This window comes from Oryza glaberrima, chromosome 7 (genome assembly GCF_000147395.1).
Source record: "Oryza glaberrima chromosome 7, OglaRS2, whole genome shotgun sequence".
NCBI lineage: Eukaryota > Viridiplantae > Streptophyta > Magnoliopsida > Poales > Poaceae > Oryza > Oryza glaberrima.
The window spans coordinates 5,669,156-5,685,605 of record NC_068332.1 but is presented as its reverse complement, the minus strand read 5'-3'; the positions used below and the strand labels follow the sequence as shown (position 1 = coordinate 5,685,605).

At 38.4% G+C, this 16,450-nt stretch overlaps 2 protein-coding genes across 2 annotated transcripts; both read right to left on the bottom strand.

Moving 5' to 3' along the window:
• Window positions 1-999: 999 nt before the first annotated feature.
• Window positions 1,000-3,479, bottom strand: LOC127778813 (uncharacterized). The gene is made up of 7 exons (XM_052305442.1): window positions 3,073-3,479; window positions 2,833-2,960; window positions 2,539-2,604; window positions 2,316-2,398; window positions 1,819-1,865; window positions 1,554-1,632; window positions 1,000-1,453 (listed from the first exon to the last, which is right to left on the bottom strand). Exons 1-7 carry the CDS (start codon window positions 3,351-3,353, stop codon window positions 1,361-1,363), a joined length of 777 nt encoding a protein of 258 aa, XP_052161402.1. The 5' UTR covers window positions 3,354-3,479; the 3' UTR covers window positions 1,000-1,360.
• Window positions 3,480-4,501: 1,022 nt separating this feature from the next.
• On the bottom strand, window positions 4,502-9,676 carry LOC127780101 (zeta-carotene desaturase, chloroplastic/chromoplastic). The gene is made up of 14 exons (XM_052307052.1): window positions 9,355-9,676; window positions 8,893-9,017; window positions 8,653-8,787; window positions 8,253-8,325; window positions 7,798-7,871; window positions 7,055-7,159; window positions 6,570-6,814; window positions 6,399-6,486; window positions 6,207-6,249; window positions 5,976-6,132; window positions 5,675-5,803; window positions 5,367-5,439; window positions 5,006-5,170; window positions 4,502-4,800 (listed from the first exon to the last, which is right to left on the bottom strand). Exons 1-14 carry the CDS (start codon window positions 9,518-9,520, stop codon window positions 4,642-4,644), a joined length of 1,737 nt encoding a protein of 578 aa, XP_052163012.1. The 5' UTR covers window positions 9,521-9,676; the 3' UTR covers window positions 4,502-4,641.
• Window positions 9,677-16,450: the final 6,774 nt, after the last annotated feature.

The following is a 16,450-nucleotide window of genomic DNA, read 5'->3' as shown; positions in this document are numbered from 1 at the left end:
TTGAATTAATTCCTGTGGAACTTATGTCTTGAAGGAGCCTTGGAGAGAACTTGTATTTTGTTTTCGTGCCTCTAGTCCTTTTTGAACCGTGGGTATATTTTTTTCGAATTTCATGAAAATATCATGTGCTCCTCTATTGTATATTTGAGGTGTTTTCTATTTTTCCTAAATCAATTTTTTTTTAAAAGTTTGGAGAAGTTGATGGAAAAATGTATACAACACCAAATTAGTTTTTATTAAATTCACAATTAATACATTTTTATAGGATATTTTGTCTGTTTTGTGTTGAATGTGTTGCTACTTTTTTCAATAAATTTGGTCACAATTAAAGAATTTTGACTTAAAAGACAAAATAAAACATCTTATATGATATGTGAAATTCTTATGTTTCAAACGTACCTTAGGTGTATCTTTTAGTAGCTTCTTTTTTCTTGCGAGGTGTCTTTTTTTTAGGACTTTTACGGTACATTCTACTACTAGTATATACTACCAGTATATTTGACCTAACAGTGTAAATTTATCTGATCTTGTTGCTAAATATCCTGCAGTATAAATTGTTTGGGAGTATATTTGTCTTTTTATCTATTTGCGTGGGGTAATTCTCTAAATTCACGTTTCCTCTTTTCGTTAGATCTAGTCAATTGCCGCTCGCCCAGTCACAGCGATTTTTTTCTTGATGCCGCGCGCATGGGCGACTGCTGCCGCTTTTTTCTTCCGCCAGAACGCTGCGCCGCCACCGACGACCACGTCATTGCCGCCGCCAACAGCCACAATTGATGCCGCCGCTATCGGGAATCGATTCGATTTCCCTTCTTCCGGCGCTGGCGCGGGAGCGAAGTGCGCCGGGAGTAGGGACGCCGGAGACGGAGATGTATGGAGAAGAAGCGCTATCACGCGGATGATGAGATTCCAGAGAAAAAACAACCGATGAAAAATTAATCCCAATGAAAATAATTCTCTATTTTAAATGACAAAACAACCCTTTTCAAATTTTTAACAAATACCAAATCTACCCTTTCATATATACTAGTAGTAGAATGTACTGTAAAAATCTTTTTTTTTTTGGCCCACCTGCTTTACATGAACCATACTCACACCAAAAAAACATACTAACTCGTACTTAGAATATAATATCTTGCGAGGTGTCTTTTTTTTTTTTTGCCACCTGCTTTACATGAACCATACTCACACCAAAAACATACTAACTCGTACTTAGTTAGAATATAATATGTGCACTTACTTGTGTGTAATCACAAAAAGGAAATGTACAGTAATGCATTGCGGTTGAGAAGCACTACGTGGCAAAGCACCAGCATCATATTCATATATACTAGTGCTCTGTGTTGCTTTAGCTGGTTAATTAGATGTCATCCGTTTGTTTCGGAGCCGGCACGAATATCTGCCCAATCGCCTCCAATGCAGAGACATCCCAGCTCTCAGCATGTCTAGTGACCTGAACATATTGTAACAACAAAAAAAATTCTTAGCTCTTGAATTAAAATGAAAGAGAAAAAAAATTAGAAGGTTGCTTCCTTTTCTTTTCTCCTCCTTACCTTGTATTCTTCATCCAAATCATATGTTGTATTCCCTCTGATGGCGATGAGGGGTCTCCATGGAAGCCTTAAATATGTCCTGTAAGAAAAGCATATTAGTTGAACACAAGAAAAAAAAAAGTAGTGTGCAGTATTTAATACAAGTTTCTGCTAAATCCTTCTGGGTTCATAGAGATTTTAGTTCAGTTACTCTGAACTTGCAAAAGATGACTAGTTTTACCCCACCTAATAATTAACGAAACAAGATTTAATATTACAGTATCACCTTAGTGTCCATGTTGCCATGATGAACTTTGTTTCAACCCTCAACCCCTGCTTGATTTGCAAAGAGCATCAGGAAGTTGCAAAATGGGTATAGCTTAGACAAAAGTTTGACAAATCACACTGTGCCAGTATAACTAAACTAGAAGCTAATCAGTCAAGGCACATCTGCAACAAAAATAGATTGCATGTTTACTAGCACAATATAATGGCATTCCTTACAGTTCAGAACAGAAGGGCAATCTGGAGATGGAAATTGACATTTGGTAAGTTGGTAGCTACATCAATTTTATAGCAAAATGGAATGGAAAAGAAAAAAAACGACACATGCATTGCCGATGCATCACTGGGCACTTGATAATTTCAGCAAGCAGTGTTAAAAAAGACGCGAATATTAGGGAATGACCTAATATTAAATAATTAAAAGAGGGTCGTCTAGCGCACCACCTTGTGGAGCTAACCGGAAGACTCTTGGGTGTTTCTCTCAGCAAGCAGTGTTACCTTTTCGATGTTTTCAAGCTCAAGTGAAGGGCTGTCGAAGAACGGGACAAGCAGATCTAGGTTCTGGGAATATCTAGACCTTCCTACCAAATAACAACAGTGCATTTATCATAACAAAAATTCATAGTATTTCTTTGAAATTGGAGGGAATCAAATTAAACATCGCTTGACGGCTTGCATTGCGTATTTGTGAGGTCAAATAGCAATGAAAATTATCGCAAACCTCGGAACTTTATTGTCGGGTCCTCAAACAAGCAATCTTCGGTATATATGTCCGGAGTAAAGTTCCCTGATAAGAAAACATCCGATGTTTCAGTGCATTATAACTTCAGATTCTGAAACCATTTGGCATGTGTACTATATATATGGCAGTCGATTAACCTAAATTTTAAGTTCTATGTAACCATCATCAGTACTAAAAAGTGAAATTAAATGTGCAATTTCCAACTCTTCAATTTATCTTATGTTCTCTATGACATGGCAGCATCAACAGACAAAGAAAACTCATACTACATACCAGTGAGGAAATATGCTCGCTGGTAATCGGCTTCAAGAACAGCAACCACATCATCCACGCTGCGCGGCGAATCCAACTCTGCTCCTCCTCCTCCTTCATCTCCCTTCTGAAGATCATCATCAACAACTCTGCACCCTCAAATTGAATCCCAGATGCTTGCATCATGAGCAAATTAGAGAAGAATTCTCAAAAACCAAATGGTGAACAGCAACATCAGATGAACTCGAGCACTTTGCATGCCTGGGGTTCTTGGGAGTCAGGACCCTGAGTAGCTCGGTGACGGTGCTGACCGCCGCCCTGACGAGCGGCGGGGCGCCGCCGCCGCCGCTGTCCGGCGAGCCGGAGCTGCACCGGACGCCGCCGGGGAGGCGGCGATGGCTCTGCAGAATCCTCCATTTCTCTGATCCACACCATAGCTGAAGAACTGCGTTTCTGCCGCGAGAGGAGAGGGAAGCAGGCCGTTTGGCGGTTAATCTTGGCGCCATTTTTCTTTTTCTTTTTTGTTTTTGCAGTTGGCTCATACACACTACATGCTGCTACTACTACTACATGGAAATTGGAAAGCATTATTCTCAATGTTGCAGAGGCAGATCCAGAGGCAATGGCCAAATGGCAATCCAACCACAAGAAGCTCACACTTGGACACTGCTGGGGATCGGCAGATTGTGAGGTGCTCAAGGTGACACGCCACGCCAGCCAATGGCAGTTGCTGTTTTGCCAGAGAGCCCAAAGAAAAACACAAGTCGCTTTGATTTTTTTTCCCAATTAAGCTTTAGAAGTTTGATAAAATTTATGGAAAAATATAGTAGTGTTTTCAATATAAAACAAATATATTATAAAAATATATTCAATGAAACTAATTTGGTGTTTTGAATTTATTACTATTTTTTTCTATAAATTTGATTAAAACTAAAAAAGTTTAATTTGTAGAAAAATCAAAGTGACTTGTAATATGAAACGGTGCTGCCTCCATGATGGTGCTAGCGTGCTGCAATCCATATTCTGACCAAACCAAAAATTTCAGTGCTTTAGGTATGCTTAGTGTTATCCTAGATGTAAAAGATGATGATCATTTCATTTTCAATAGGACATGGAAACTTCAGACTTCAGGCATGGCAAGGGGAAAAAAGAGTCAAATTTCCACCATCCAGTATCGACGAATTTCAGTCACAACAATTCAATACTACCTCCTTCGAATATTTTTTTTCTATATTCCATATTTTAGTTGCGCACACTTAGCACACTATCTCACAAGACATCTCACAAGGTAATTTTACTGTCCTTGACAAGGTACCAACTTGGTACCAAAATTTTAAGATACCAACAGCTTACTAGTGTAAAATTGAAGTAACTCGTACTTTTAAGTATCTAAAATTTCTCATCTCACAATGTTCAAAATATACTCCTTATAAAAACTCTAAAGTGCCTTATAAAGTACAGCAGTACTCACCAAATTTAAGCACCATCTCTCACAAGATTTTAAGTGATGTGTGCACTATATAAACATCATCATCATCATCAATGGGTTCAATGATCGGTTAAGCTGAACAAAACACACGCTGCCTGATGTAATCCCGTATGCCACCTTTGGTTCCCAATCACAAATTCACAATAACGAAGAACACACCATTGACGGGCGAACGAACGATCGTGTCAAGGCAAAAAGGGCAGCAGCAGATTGGACCTAAATGCTCAATCAAGTAGGATTTACATGAGAGTCGCTGCGGAAATCGCCTACTACACCCAGGAAGCTGTTTTTGTTTTGGGCATAGCAATCCACTCACTCCAGCATGTGTCATTTGAGGAAGCTCAGCTTGTCTGAAGGGCCTCGACCTTACCCCTGGCCTTCTCGCTGTCGTCGACAATGAGCTTCTTTCGGAGGGCGAGCAGCTCCTCTCCTGCACCACAGATGTAGGCCGCGGTTCTCCTGCCTGAGAGAGTTGCCCCTTCCATGCTGTCAATGTAGTCCTGCAAACAAGATAGCAGATTATGAGTTCATGGGATCGTCGATCATGCTTTTACAGGAGCAGTTATATATGTTTCATCCAATATTACGAATATCTACCAAACGAACCTTCCTGCTTAAAATCTAAATTTACAGAATCAAAACAATTGTATTTGATGAGCGCTGATTGATTACTGGTGACAGTGACTAAGTCAATGGTTTAGATACCTGTTTTGTGTAAGAGCCAGACAGGAAGAAGTTTTTAACCGGTGTCTTTTGATCAGGTCTAAATGGATCATTTCCTGGTGACTCGCGGTACAATGATTGACCGATTTTCACCACACTCGACCATGTAAGTTCCAAGCCTCGTGATGACGGGAACAATTCTAAGACCTGCATGAATCATAAATGGATTTGCACTGAAGTGAGTTTTGAAAGAATGAAATAATTAACAAAAGCAGAAGAAATGATCCTGATTTAAAATTAACACGCTTCATTATTTGCAATGGATCTCTAACAACCAGTTCTAGAATTTTGGTAATGGAATACAAGAATAATTTGATCAACAGAGTGGTATTTACAAACCCACCTGCTTTTGAACCTTGCTAATTATCTCCTCATTCGGCAATGGCATGTAAGGATCGCCAGGGGTTAGCACAGCTCTACAAATGAAGTAGTAGCACACGGTGATTTTAATTGCAACAGTTATCAATTTGATGCATGAAATTCAACAGTTCTACTACACTAGTCACCAAGTAAGCTGCTTGTGTAAAAATAAACCATAATTACAAACTAACAGCTACAATAGTGAATGATATCAAATGTCAAGAACACTGAATAGTCAAACTTAATTCCAGACCACAAAAGCAAAGAACATGGAAGAGAAAGTAGCCTTACTGGATCAAGGAACCTTGTCCTTCAATGTAGTAGTCAGCAGGAGATGAAAGTGCAAGGTCTGAAAAACATGAAAAATCTGCATCTGGAGTGTAGAGAAGATTATCCAAGCCAACTGCCTTTTTCAGTTGTCTACATCAAAGATAAACAGAGGTATCATTCAGCATCATGCAAAAAAGCAGACTGCATTTGTACGGCCATTGTTCAGTACAAACAAATGCACTCTTTATGAAAAAATATAATGTGTGCATCACAGGCATTGATAAAAATATTGGGCTAACTGGGGAGGGGAGACTGGAGTTACCTTGATTTCTCCAAATCTTGAAGTTCTGTAACCCATCCATTATAACGAAGCTGTACTGTGACTACAGGAACACCATCTAACTTGTAGATGTTGTCAAATGTATCCCATTGCCTCCATTCAGAAGGTAAAAGTCTTTTGATCCCCGGGACATCACAAGCTACAATCAACAATTCCAATTTAATCTTGCATGGTAGGACGTGGTAGTCAAAGACAAAATGGAAGAGAAAGAACCTGCGACATATGCATCTGCTTTGATTATCTCTCTACTTGTAGCCTAAAAATGTCCAGGCATGGCAAAAGTGTCAAACAAAGTATCAAGAAAAGGGTTAAGCTAAGCCTACAGCAATGCACATTATTATCAACCATGATCTAGCTGTACAGTCATGCAAAGGATAACCACACTTCATAGATAATGGTGCTAACCTTGGATAGGAGAAGGCCTTTAACATAGGTTTCCCCATCAGGTGACTTATCATAGAGAACCTCCCTACATCCCCACCTCAGGTGAAACCTGAAGGATTTGTTAAATGATGTAAGCTTTCAACGGTGCAGTACATACTAATGCAAAACAAATTTCGGTCTTTGCCATCATACCTACCACCCCTGTCTGTTATGTACTTCTTTATTGGACCACTCAGATAAACATCAGGTGAACCCTTTAGCATGCGTAATAAAGATGCCTCTGTTTTTGTGGCAAACAGAGTGAAAATGGTAAGCATGCAACGTGCACTGATATTATCACAGTCAATGAAACCAAGAGCATAGGCAACAGGATCCCACATCCTTGTGATGCTCTCTCGAGTACCACCTTTGGACAAGAACCAATCGCTGAAACTTACCTGAAAAAAGTACACTTGCAAATTAACCTTTAGATAGAAGCTATCTACCTCTGATTTTTCATTAATAACAGTTCTACGATATTTATAGTACATATGTTTATATAACTAATTGTGATGAGAATGAAACAGAAGGAAGTGCACTAGTAACCTATGTTCCAGATTCGAGATATAATGATGCATTGCCTAGACAGTAGATATACACTCCTAATGACACTTAAAAAAGAGGAGAGAGATACATACATCATCCAAATCCCGTACTTGCTGCAATGCACCATCTGGATCAACAAGAGCTCGAACAACTGGGCTTAGAGCAAGAGCAACGGCATTTCTTGCTTTATCATAAACCTGAAACATGATTCAAATATTTTAATTAGTCCATATATTGAATCCATCTAACAAATATGTACTGTATAAAATAGATGGGCAAAGTTGAAGGTTTATGAATCCTTATAGAATCCTTAACAAATATGCTTATCACCCTTATAGAATCTTTCAATTATGAATTATAACAAGATTTAGAAGAATCCATATCACATTCTATCTGGTGACATGGCAATCAAGAACTAGCTATGCAATTTGCATATATAGACAGGTAGGAAGACATTACAATCCTTTGATTCATGACAATACAAATATCACAGAAAGCCACATCTTTAGTAGATTATCACAGTCTGCAAGGAATATTAAACAGACCAATCACTTTTAGGAGCTTTCAAGGAATATTTACAACTCAACTCAGCTGATTACATTGTGCCCCAAAGCGCCAAGCACTATATTCAAAAAGCAATGGCGTGTGACTAAAAGGTATGAATACAGAGTATAAAAATGAGGATACTGTTAGAAGCGTGGGCATGACTTTGACAGAGTTCAAAGCAAGAATATTACAATAAGTTGGAAAGTCAAAATATTGTGATTAAACATGGTCAATAAAGATAGTCAAAGTTTGATATCCTAGTTACCGGACATGAATTTAGAGTAATTACCTTGAGTTGGTTAGTTCGTAGGAATGCTTGGATACCATGTAACGGAGCTCCCACAGGAAACCGAAAATCAAGTTCTGTATAGCAATTAGCAAAGCAAATAGTATGAAAGTTTAGAAAATAAGTGGAATATAAATACATAGCAAAATACACTTGAGTTAGTTTAGCACACTTAGTAGAAATATGGCAAGTTGTCTTATCAGTATTGGCCTAATGCAAGATCAAGAAAATAACACGCCAGAGCACTTTTTTTTTGCCGCCCACAAAAGAACAATTTAGTGTTCTAGCAAATCGTCTCATAGTAATTTACACTTCGTAAACTTTAAATATTAGCAACGGTTTAACTTTCTATGAAAGGTAGCTCAAAAGTAATGAAGAATGATTTCAGCACGACAAGTAAAAAAACACCACAACTCCTACAACTGTTAGGCACATGGGTATAGGATAACTGAACATACCACCAATCGTGCCTCCTTTATTTACAAATGTATGGGTATGCTCCTTCACTAGCAGATTATTATCAGCTCCAACCTGAAACAAAATAAGGTTGAACTCGATTAACAGTTAGTGTCAAACCTGGCTAATACAGAAAAAGTACAAATTATCCGACTCATGAAATAAAGTAATTGACTACATGCTTCATATAGACAAAAATAAAGATAGCATGTTCTCCTCACAATATACTCCGGGAGTACAGATTTACCATACTCTAGTAAGTGCAAACAGATGGCATTCCTAACTTTTCATGATGGAAGAAGCATCTAACTCAGCTCCATTATCTACTTAGTGCAGTCTAGATTAACAAAATACTTGAAAAGTAGACATTCTCCAACCATCTGAAAGAACATAGAAAATTACCTTCTTCATAAGGCGGAAAAGATTGCTGTAACACCCGAAGAACACGTGCAGCCCCATCTCGATATGGTTCCCTTTCCTATCCACAAAAGAACCGACTTTGCCGCCGATAAACGGCCGGGACTCGTACAGATCAACCTGCAAAAGAGGAACATCACCCCAATTTTGGTCAACCAAAAATCACTTTCTTTTCCCTGGAAGAGCAGAACATGGACATCATTGCAGGCAATGAATTGAAGAAACCTCATGGCCCTGGTCCAAGAGCTCCACCGCGGTGGACATGCCGGCGAGGCCGGCCCCTATGATGGCCACCTTCAGCTTCGGCCCCCTGTAGTGCTCCGGCTCCGGCGGGAACAATCCTTTCGGAGCTGCCACACACGGAAAAAAGATCCCCAATTCAATTGCTTTCAGCCTTTCACAGTCAGCAGCATATTCAGGTAATCCTGTAGAAAGCTACTGAATGAACCTAGAAAAGAAGAATCTAGCTACTACACATGGTCAGACTCATCACAAGCAACGACTAACTAACTAACTAATCCACAAATTCAGTTCAGTTCAGAGCCACCAAAATCCAGGGTTCAAGAATTTGTGTCTCCTTGGTTCTATCCATATACCAAAACCGTTCAAGAATCTCTAGGGGGAGAGCGGAGTGGCACCGCAGAAGAAAGAATCGACCGGAGAAAACGAAACCCAAGAAACCCTCACCGTTGACGGCCATGTCGGAGACGTTGCTGTCGAGCGAGCACCGCACCCCCACCCCCACCCGCACCCTGGGATTCGGGCACCGGCGCCGCCTCCTGCTGCCGCCGGCGGCGGAGAACGACGCCGGGGCCAGCGTGGACGGCGCGCGGGACGTGGCAGCCATGGCCATATGCCTCAGCTCACCAACCAACGCTGCTGCTAGGAGTAGAGGAGGAGGAGGAGGAGAGTATAAATGGCGTGAGCGCGAGAGGTGGAAGAGGATGCGGGTGGGGGAGGAGGCGAAGATGCCGTCGAGCAGCGGATTTGTCGGCCTCCGTGGCGCCACCACGCGCGCACCACTGAAGTGAACGCCCCTTTTTTTTGGATGGATGGGTGAAGGCTCATTCAGTTCAGACGATTTTCACCAGGATTATCGTAGAATTTAGGGACAATGATTTTTTTTAAAATAAATCGTTTGTTTTGCATGAATGGATTCTACTACTAAATTCCTTAGGATTTTAGTCTTACAAGCTAAGCTAATTTCATAGGATTCTTAGCATAAGATGATACTACCTCTTTGTTCTTAAGGAAATTTCGTAAGGAAAAGTGTACGTGTGACATCCTAATTCTTTATTTTCTCTATTCTTTGATCTGGAAATTATATAAACAAAAATAAAGGGAGAAAGCGACAAAAAAAAAAGAAAACAAAACAAAAACCTTGTGACTGGGGGTGCTCCCCCTTTGTGCTAGGCGCACACAAAATCACACACACATGAAGCGTGATTTTAGATTTCTTTGGGGAGGTTCGTAGCTTCTCGAATCTCCGCCTCTCAGAAGTAAATTTTACATAACTACGTAAGTTTTCACCAAAATATCGTAAAACTATATGTTTAAAGTGTTCTATCACAAACTATAGATTTAGCGTTAACTTTGTCACAAAATTTCATATTTAATATTGAAGTTATCGCAAAACTACAAATCGTATTGTTTTAATCCAACACTATTGTTGTACGCGAGCTATAGACTTGTAGTTTTCTGATTAAATTGCCACTAAATTTGTAGTTTTGGGATAAATTTGCTACTTAAAATGTCTGTAGTTTTCCTGTAACTCTATCTTAAATCTATAATTACATGATAATTTGTTGCTAGATCTATAGTTTTGTGATATAAACACCTTAAATCTTAAATATATAGTTATACGATAATTCGGTTAAATAATTTACTCTTTTAAAAATAAGAATATACAGTTGTACGATCTAGAAAATTATGTACTTGGTAAAAACTTAAAAATAGATTAATATAATTTGCGAAGTGAGCACAACTCAACTGGTTAGGTTTCCTTGTGGTGAAACCAACTCACCCCGGTTCAAGTCCTAGACTTGATACAAGTGTTCGCATTTACGGCTAATTATTCTCTCAGTGGTATACGATATATCCGTCGATAGCGAGGCGTCCGTGGTGACTTCTTCAATCTCAAGATATGCCGGCCCAATCTTTCAGATATACTCATAGGGGTAGGGTGTGCATGTGTTCACACGTTATGAGCATCTGCGTTTGTACTGTGTTTCTAAAGAAAAGATTAATATGTTTTTAAGCCCATCTTTCCCTATGGAATTTCTTTTTTTTTCGCATAAAGCACACCTTTTACTCGTTCAGAAAACGCACATGTGAAAAGTGAGAGGAGAAGTTGGAAAAGTGTATTATATAATACACTCTTACGGAACTTCTGGTATACTAGTAATCGTGCACGTGCAATGCACGTCTCCGCAAATACATATTTCAAACACAAGCTATGAGTAATGTAACACAAAAAGTGGCGTTACATTCATGTGACATACAACAAAAACAAAGAAAAACCCTAAAGGTACATTTCAAAACCAGATGCCATGCAAAAAAATATATATTTTTGAGAAAGCGCACCACTCTCGGTTACCCTGTTTGGTGCTAAGAGGGAGATATCCCAAAGATACATTTCAACCAAGTGTCATCCAATAAAAATACTATGAGAAAGAACATCCCAGTGGAGAGTTACGGTTGCCCTGGCTATACCGTGGGGACATCAGAGTGGAAATTGAAGATGCTTCAATTTATTGAGAATGGATTATACTTCTGTGAGGATTGTGTCCTCCAATTATTCATGTTAGCTTTTAGACAAAGGTGTCAAACAATCTGAGTTTTTTGTTGTAATCACCCACACCTATTTTGAACTTCCTCTGTTTATCTGCATTCTAAACCTGAAAGAACATGACAGACAAATTAACATATCAAAATTCTCTAAATCTGAAAGACATGCAAACAAATTAACATACATGTCTCACCGTCTTCTTTGAGTTATACATGTACATTGACTGCCACTCTAAATACACCCTTCCACATATTTCCAGGTCAAGCAGTACATGCTATTTTTCTACAACAATTTACCAGTGGTAAAACTTCTAAACGCTGAATACTGCATAATTGGATCTCCTAAGATGGCTAGCACTTGGTATGAGTCCAAAATTTAGGCACCTTTGCTTGATTGTAGATCTGTCACAAGCAATCTTCCTATTTCCACAAAAAAAATCCATTTTTTGCAAGCATGTCTGTCAAACTACAATCCAGGTTTCTACTCTGAAGTATATAAAACCGTGGCATTATATTACCTTGATCCCTTTCAGTGAATAACTGAAGTACCTTGGATATTATACAACATGCTTTGAGTGGCTTTTTATGATTCTTAACGGAAATTCAAGCTTTGGTTTCATAACAAGCTCAATACTGTAGCTGCAGAAGTGGAGAGAATCTATAGCTCAATGAGCACACATTTTTCTTAGACAATCCCATATCCAAGAGGTAGTTGATTCACTAAACATTTGAATACTGTCAGACCTGAGGTGAAATCCTTCTTTAAAACATTATTAGAAAGCTAAAAAGACTTTAAAAATGCAGAAAAAAGCAACTATAATCAACCAAGTTGGCACTGTAATTCATCAGAAAAAACAATTCTTGAAATCATCATCTGCAAACACAAATATTTAGTCCTCTCTTAAATTCATTAAAATTGACATTTTATGAATATGAATTTAGAGAACAGAAAATAAGAAATTTGAAGTGATAAAGAAGCGTGTTCATAAGCAGGTATCTCAGGTTTCGCTAGTCGGTGGGCACAGCGGTCAGGATCAAGCTATAAAATTCACTTATAGAAGGAATATCTGTAATTCGTTAAGCCTCAAAATTCTTCCTGTTTCTCCTCAGCCTTAACAGTAATGACAAGAAAAGGTATTCTTTTTTCTTTCTCGAACACGAAAATTGAGTATTCTTTAAGTAATGGCAAAGGAAAAATATAGCATTACAGAACATGACGAAAGAAGTTGTGAGGCATCAAATAGTTCGATACCTAAGCATTGCATGAAAAAAATTAGTTGCTAAGCTATATGATTCAGATTTTGCAAGACTTGTGTGCATGCTAGTTTTTTTTGGACGCCTAGTAGGAAACTGTCAAGTGCCAACTTACACTCCTAATCTCAAAGTGTCAAGCACCTGTGTCTAACTACATATCCATGAAAATCAAGCAAGTCTTCTCAAATAATCTTGCATTCTCAAAACGACATAATTGTAAACTTGGTTGCTCAAGGATAACAAAAGTGAAGTGTTTGCTAAAAAATGATTAATTTGAATGAGATACACGCCTTATGATTAACAAAACCCCTCAGCTGTTAACATGCAAAATATCTGTGCATCAAGTGAACTGCAGAAGGCTTTACACCGTATGGTGAAGATGGCAGCGGACTACATGGTGATGGATGTATTGTCGTGCTAAATCCTCCCATCTCAACTTCCAACCACAGAAGTTCTTCTCCCATCTCAAATTTGCTGTTCAAACTCCATCTTGATTGAATTCATCAATAGCTTGTGCTGATTTTAGCATTTTCCTGCAAGGTTTGCAAATTAGATATGCTTATGAGAAGGACAGAATGGATGCAGCACATAATTTTAGATTAACATAAACATATTTTATATGGGAATTAAATAAGTAGGGGTCTTCAGCCCATTGCAGCAAATATCTAGCAGTCAGAGCATCTCTAAGTAAAAAGATTGATCACAACTTGACCATGTTACATGTCATGTTCTTACTACTGCTTAGTACAACTTAATGAGGTCAAACTCATGTACTTATGACAAAAAAATTAGGCTTCACTTTTTTTTTCGTCATAATGCACAGTCGAGTAGTAGACCAATTAGAACACACTGCTAGATCAATATCAATATAAGTTAGTCAACCACCTAAAAATCACTGCTAATTGACATGGCATACACATACTTTGGATAGAGCAACAATTCACAAGAATTGACAGAGAGCAAATGCATAGTTACCTGACTCTTAGAGGAACTCCTTGAGGTCGAGACTTAAGTTGATAGATATTTGTGACCTGATACCGTGTACGAATAAGATATTTGCCAATCACTTTCACAACTCCCTGAGTGTGTCATGTGATTAATCAGGTGTGCAGTTAATTCTATAGAAATTACTCATCATTGGGTATGGTGCTCATCCTATATCAGGGCATCCAATGTTTTATAGAGAAATTAAGAAAATGGAGGAGTGGGAGCTGTTGTTACCATTTTATTTACCTGCCCTCTGTCCTTGCCATTGTTGATCTCATGATCTGTAGTTCTACACACAGGAAACATTAAAGGTTAAACTTGCTAATACTTACCCAATATAGTTCCAAGCTTACAGGCAATCACCCAATAGGCCAATAACTGATGGAACATAGAGATCGTTTGATGAATAATTGTGTGAAACATGAAGAATGAAAATAATTCAATTGTTTCAAAACATACCATTCCCTCGATCTAGGGAGCAATACTGAAATTTTTTTTCCCTAACTATGATATCAATTGCAAACCAAGAACTGACACGACTTGCAAGTGCATGCCTCGTACCATCTGATTATGCTAAAATAGATCCATCAAGAAAGATGCATTGAGAATTGACATGAAAACTTATGCCATTGAAAAGATCACTTTATAATAAAATACTCACAAGGGAATCAGTGTAAGAAAAATGAAATTCTTGGCAAGAAATAGGAGAGGTTACCTTGCTTCGTCATGGAGATGGCTGGGATGAGGTGCAGCGGCACTGTTCTTGGCAAGGGAGAGCGAGGGGTCGGCGGTGCGACTGATCTTGCCGATGGCGAGTGAGTGGCTGGCAGCGGCGCCAATCTGAGAGAGTTGGGGTGAGGTGGGAAGGAGGAAGCGTCGTCGAGGCCGTGCTCCGCGGGAGCAGAGACTGGTTTTCGCTCCTGGTGGATCTCCGTCGCGCCACCTCAAACTCCGTCGTCAGGCGGATCTCCGGCGAGGCTGCGTGCAGCGGTGGTGAAGGAGATGGCCAGCGAGATCAAGCGGAGGAGGAGGCGGAGCGATTTTGTGGATGGTGAAATCGTGTGTAGGCTAATCGATTTTGTGGAGGGCGATATCAAGGGGAAGAGGAAGCTATCGGCAGTGTGATTTCAGGGGAAACGATTTTTTGCTGCGCCAGGGTTTTAGTGCGCGAAGGGATTTACGGTGGCGGGGATGGGGATTCGGTGCGTTCACACGTGGGCCCAGTTTTCTCTGATTTGGCACGTATGGTTGGAGGGCAAACTACTTATTTTTATATTAGTATAGATGTAGCTTTTTCTACAATCTCCGAATGTGAAAAGCTCTCCTAAACAATTCAAATTGTAGTAATACAAAGTTGTAGAATCTAGAAAAAATGAATTAGAAAGCAGAAGTTAGAAAAACCAAACTTTTCCAGATTCTCGCAAGCCAGCTTCTTAAAATCTTTTCCAGATTCTCGCAAGCCAGCTTCTTAAAATCTTAAGCTTCCTTGTTTGAAAGTAATGAAGATAAAGATTAAGTACTACATGTACGTAAAATGGGAAAGTTTTTAGCACATGATTAATTGAGTTTAATTATTTTAAACTTGGAAAAGAAATTTATCTAATATTTTAAAGCAATTTTTATATATAGTTTTTTTTGCATGAAATATATTGTTCAACAGTTTGAAATGTGTACTGATTAAGATAAAGTCTGTACCATAATTAGGAAAAAACATGGCCGGCTAGAGAATGTCCGTGTCCTTGGGAGGTGCTAGTAGCATGTACTAAGGCACTTTTTGGAGAACTAGTTAAGAGTTATTTTAAAAGCTATTTTTTAGCATAAGGAAATAGCCCTAAGTTGTCAAGAGTTATTTTAAGAGCTATTTTTTAGTACAAGGAAATAGCCCTAAGTTGTTTGGATCTAAGGGTATTTTGAGAGCTATTTGGCCTTTAATGCACTTTCCTATGGAGAGAGAGAAAAAACACTTTTTCAGTGGACCCCACCTGAAATAGCCTCAATTAGCACTCCTTGAGAGGGATAGTTTTTTTGGTGGGTTGTTTCCGAATAACTCTAAAATAGCTCATCTGTTTAGAACTTTTGAGCTATTTAGGGCTATTTAAAGGAGGGCTAAAAGATAACCCATGGATCCAACCAGGGCATAAGACGACTTTCTTTATTAGATGGGTCTCGACAAAGACTTCCCTATGTGAAAAAACTGTATACAACTCCATGCAAGTATATGAAAAATTAGAAATGAATCCACTACTAATTGGTAAAGGAGAAAATCTCTTGTATACCTCTAAAATTTTAGCTAATCACTTCTATACCCTTAAATTTTGCTTACTTCTTTTTATACCAAAAATTTGATTTTGATCCCTTCATGCTCCTCATATTAGTTGACCGTCTAATTTCTATAAAAATGACCATTTTTACTCTTTGGATAAACATAAAAAATTATGAATTGCATTATTGAAAATGTAAAAGTTTGTTACATGAGACTATTATAGTTATGAGTTTGTTGTGCGATACATTATTTTTGACAAAATTTGTTTTTAGATAATAAAATAAAAAATATATATATATATATATTTATCTTAAAAAAAAGACGTAAAAATGAGGAGCATTCGTATAAAGATAGTACTACATATGCTCACGATATTTTTTTAGTGCTCCCGATCAAAAAAAAAATCTATTGTTATATTAAATTTCAAATAAAATTTTAATTTATTACATTTGTTTTATTTTTAAAATCTATGTCAAAATCTATCTGCAGAGA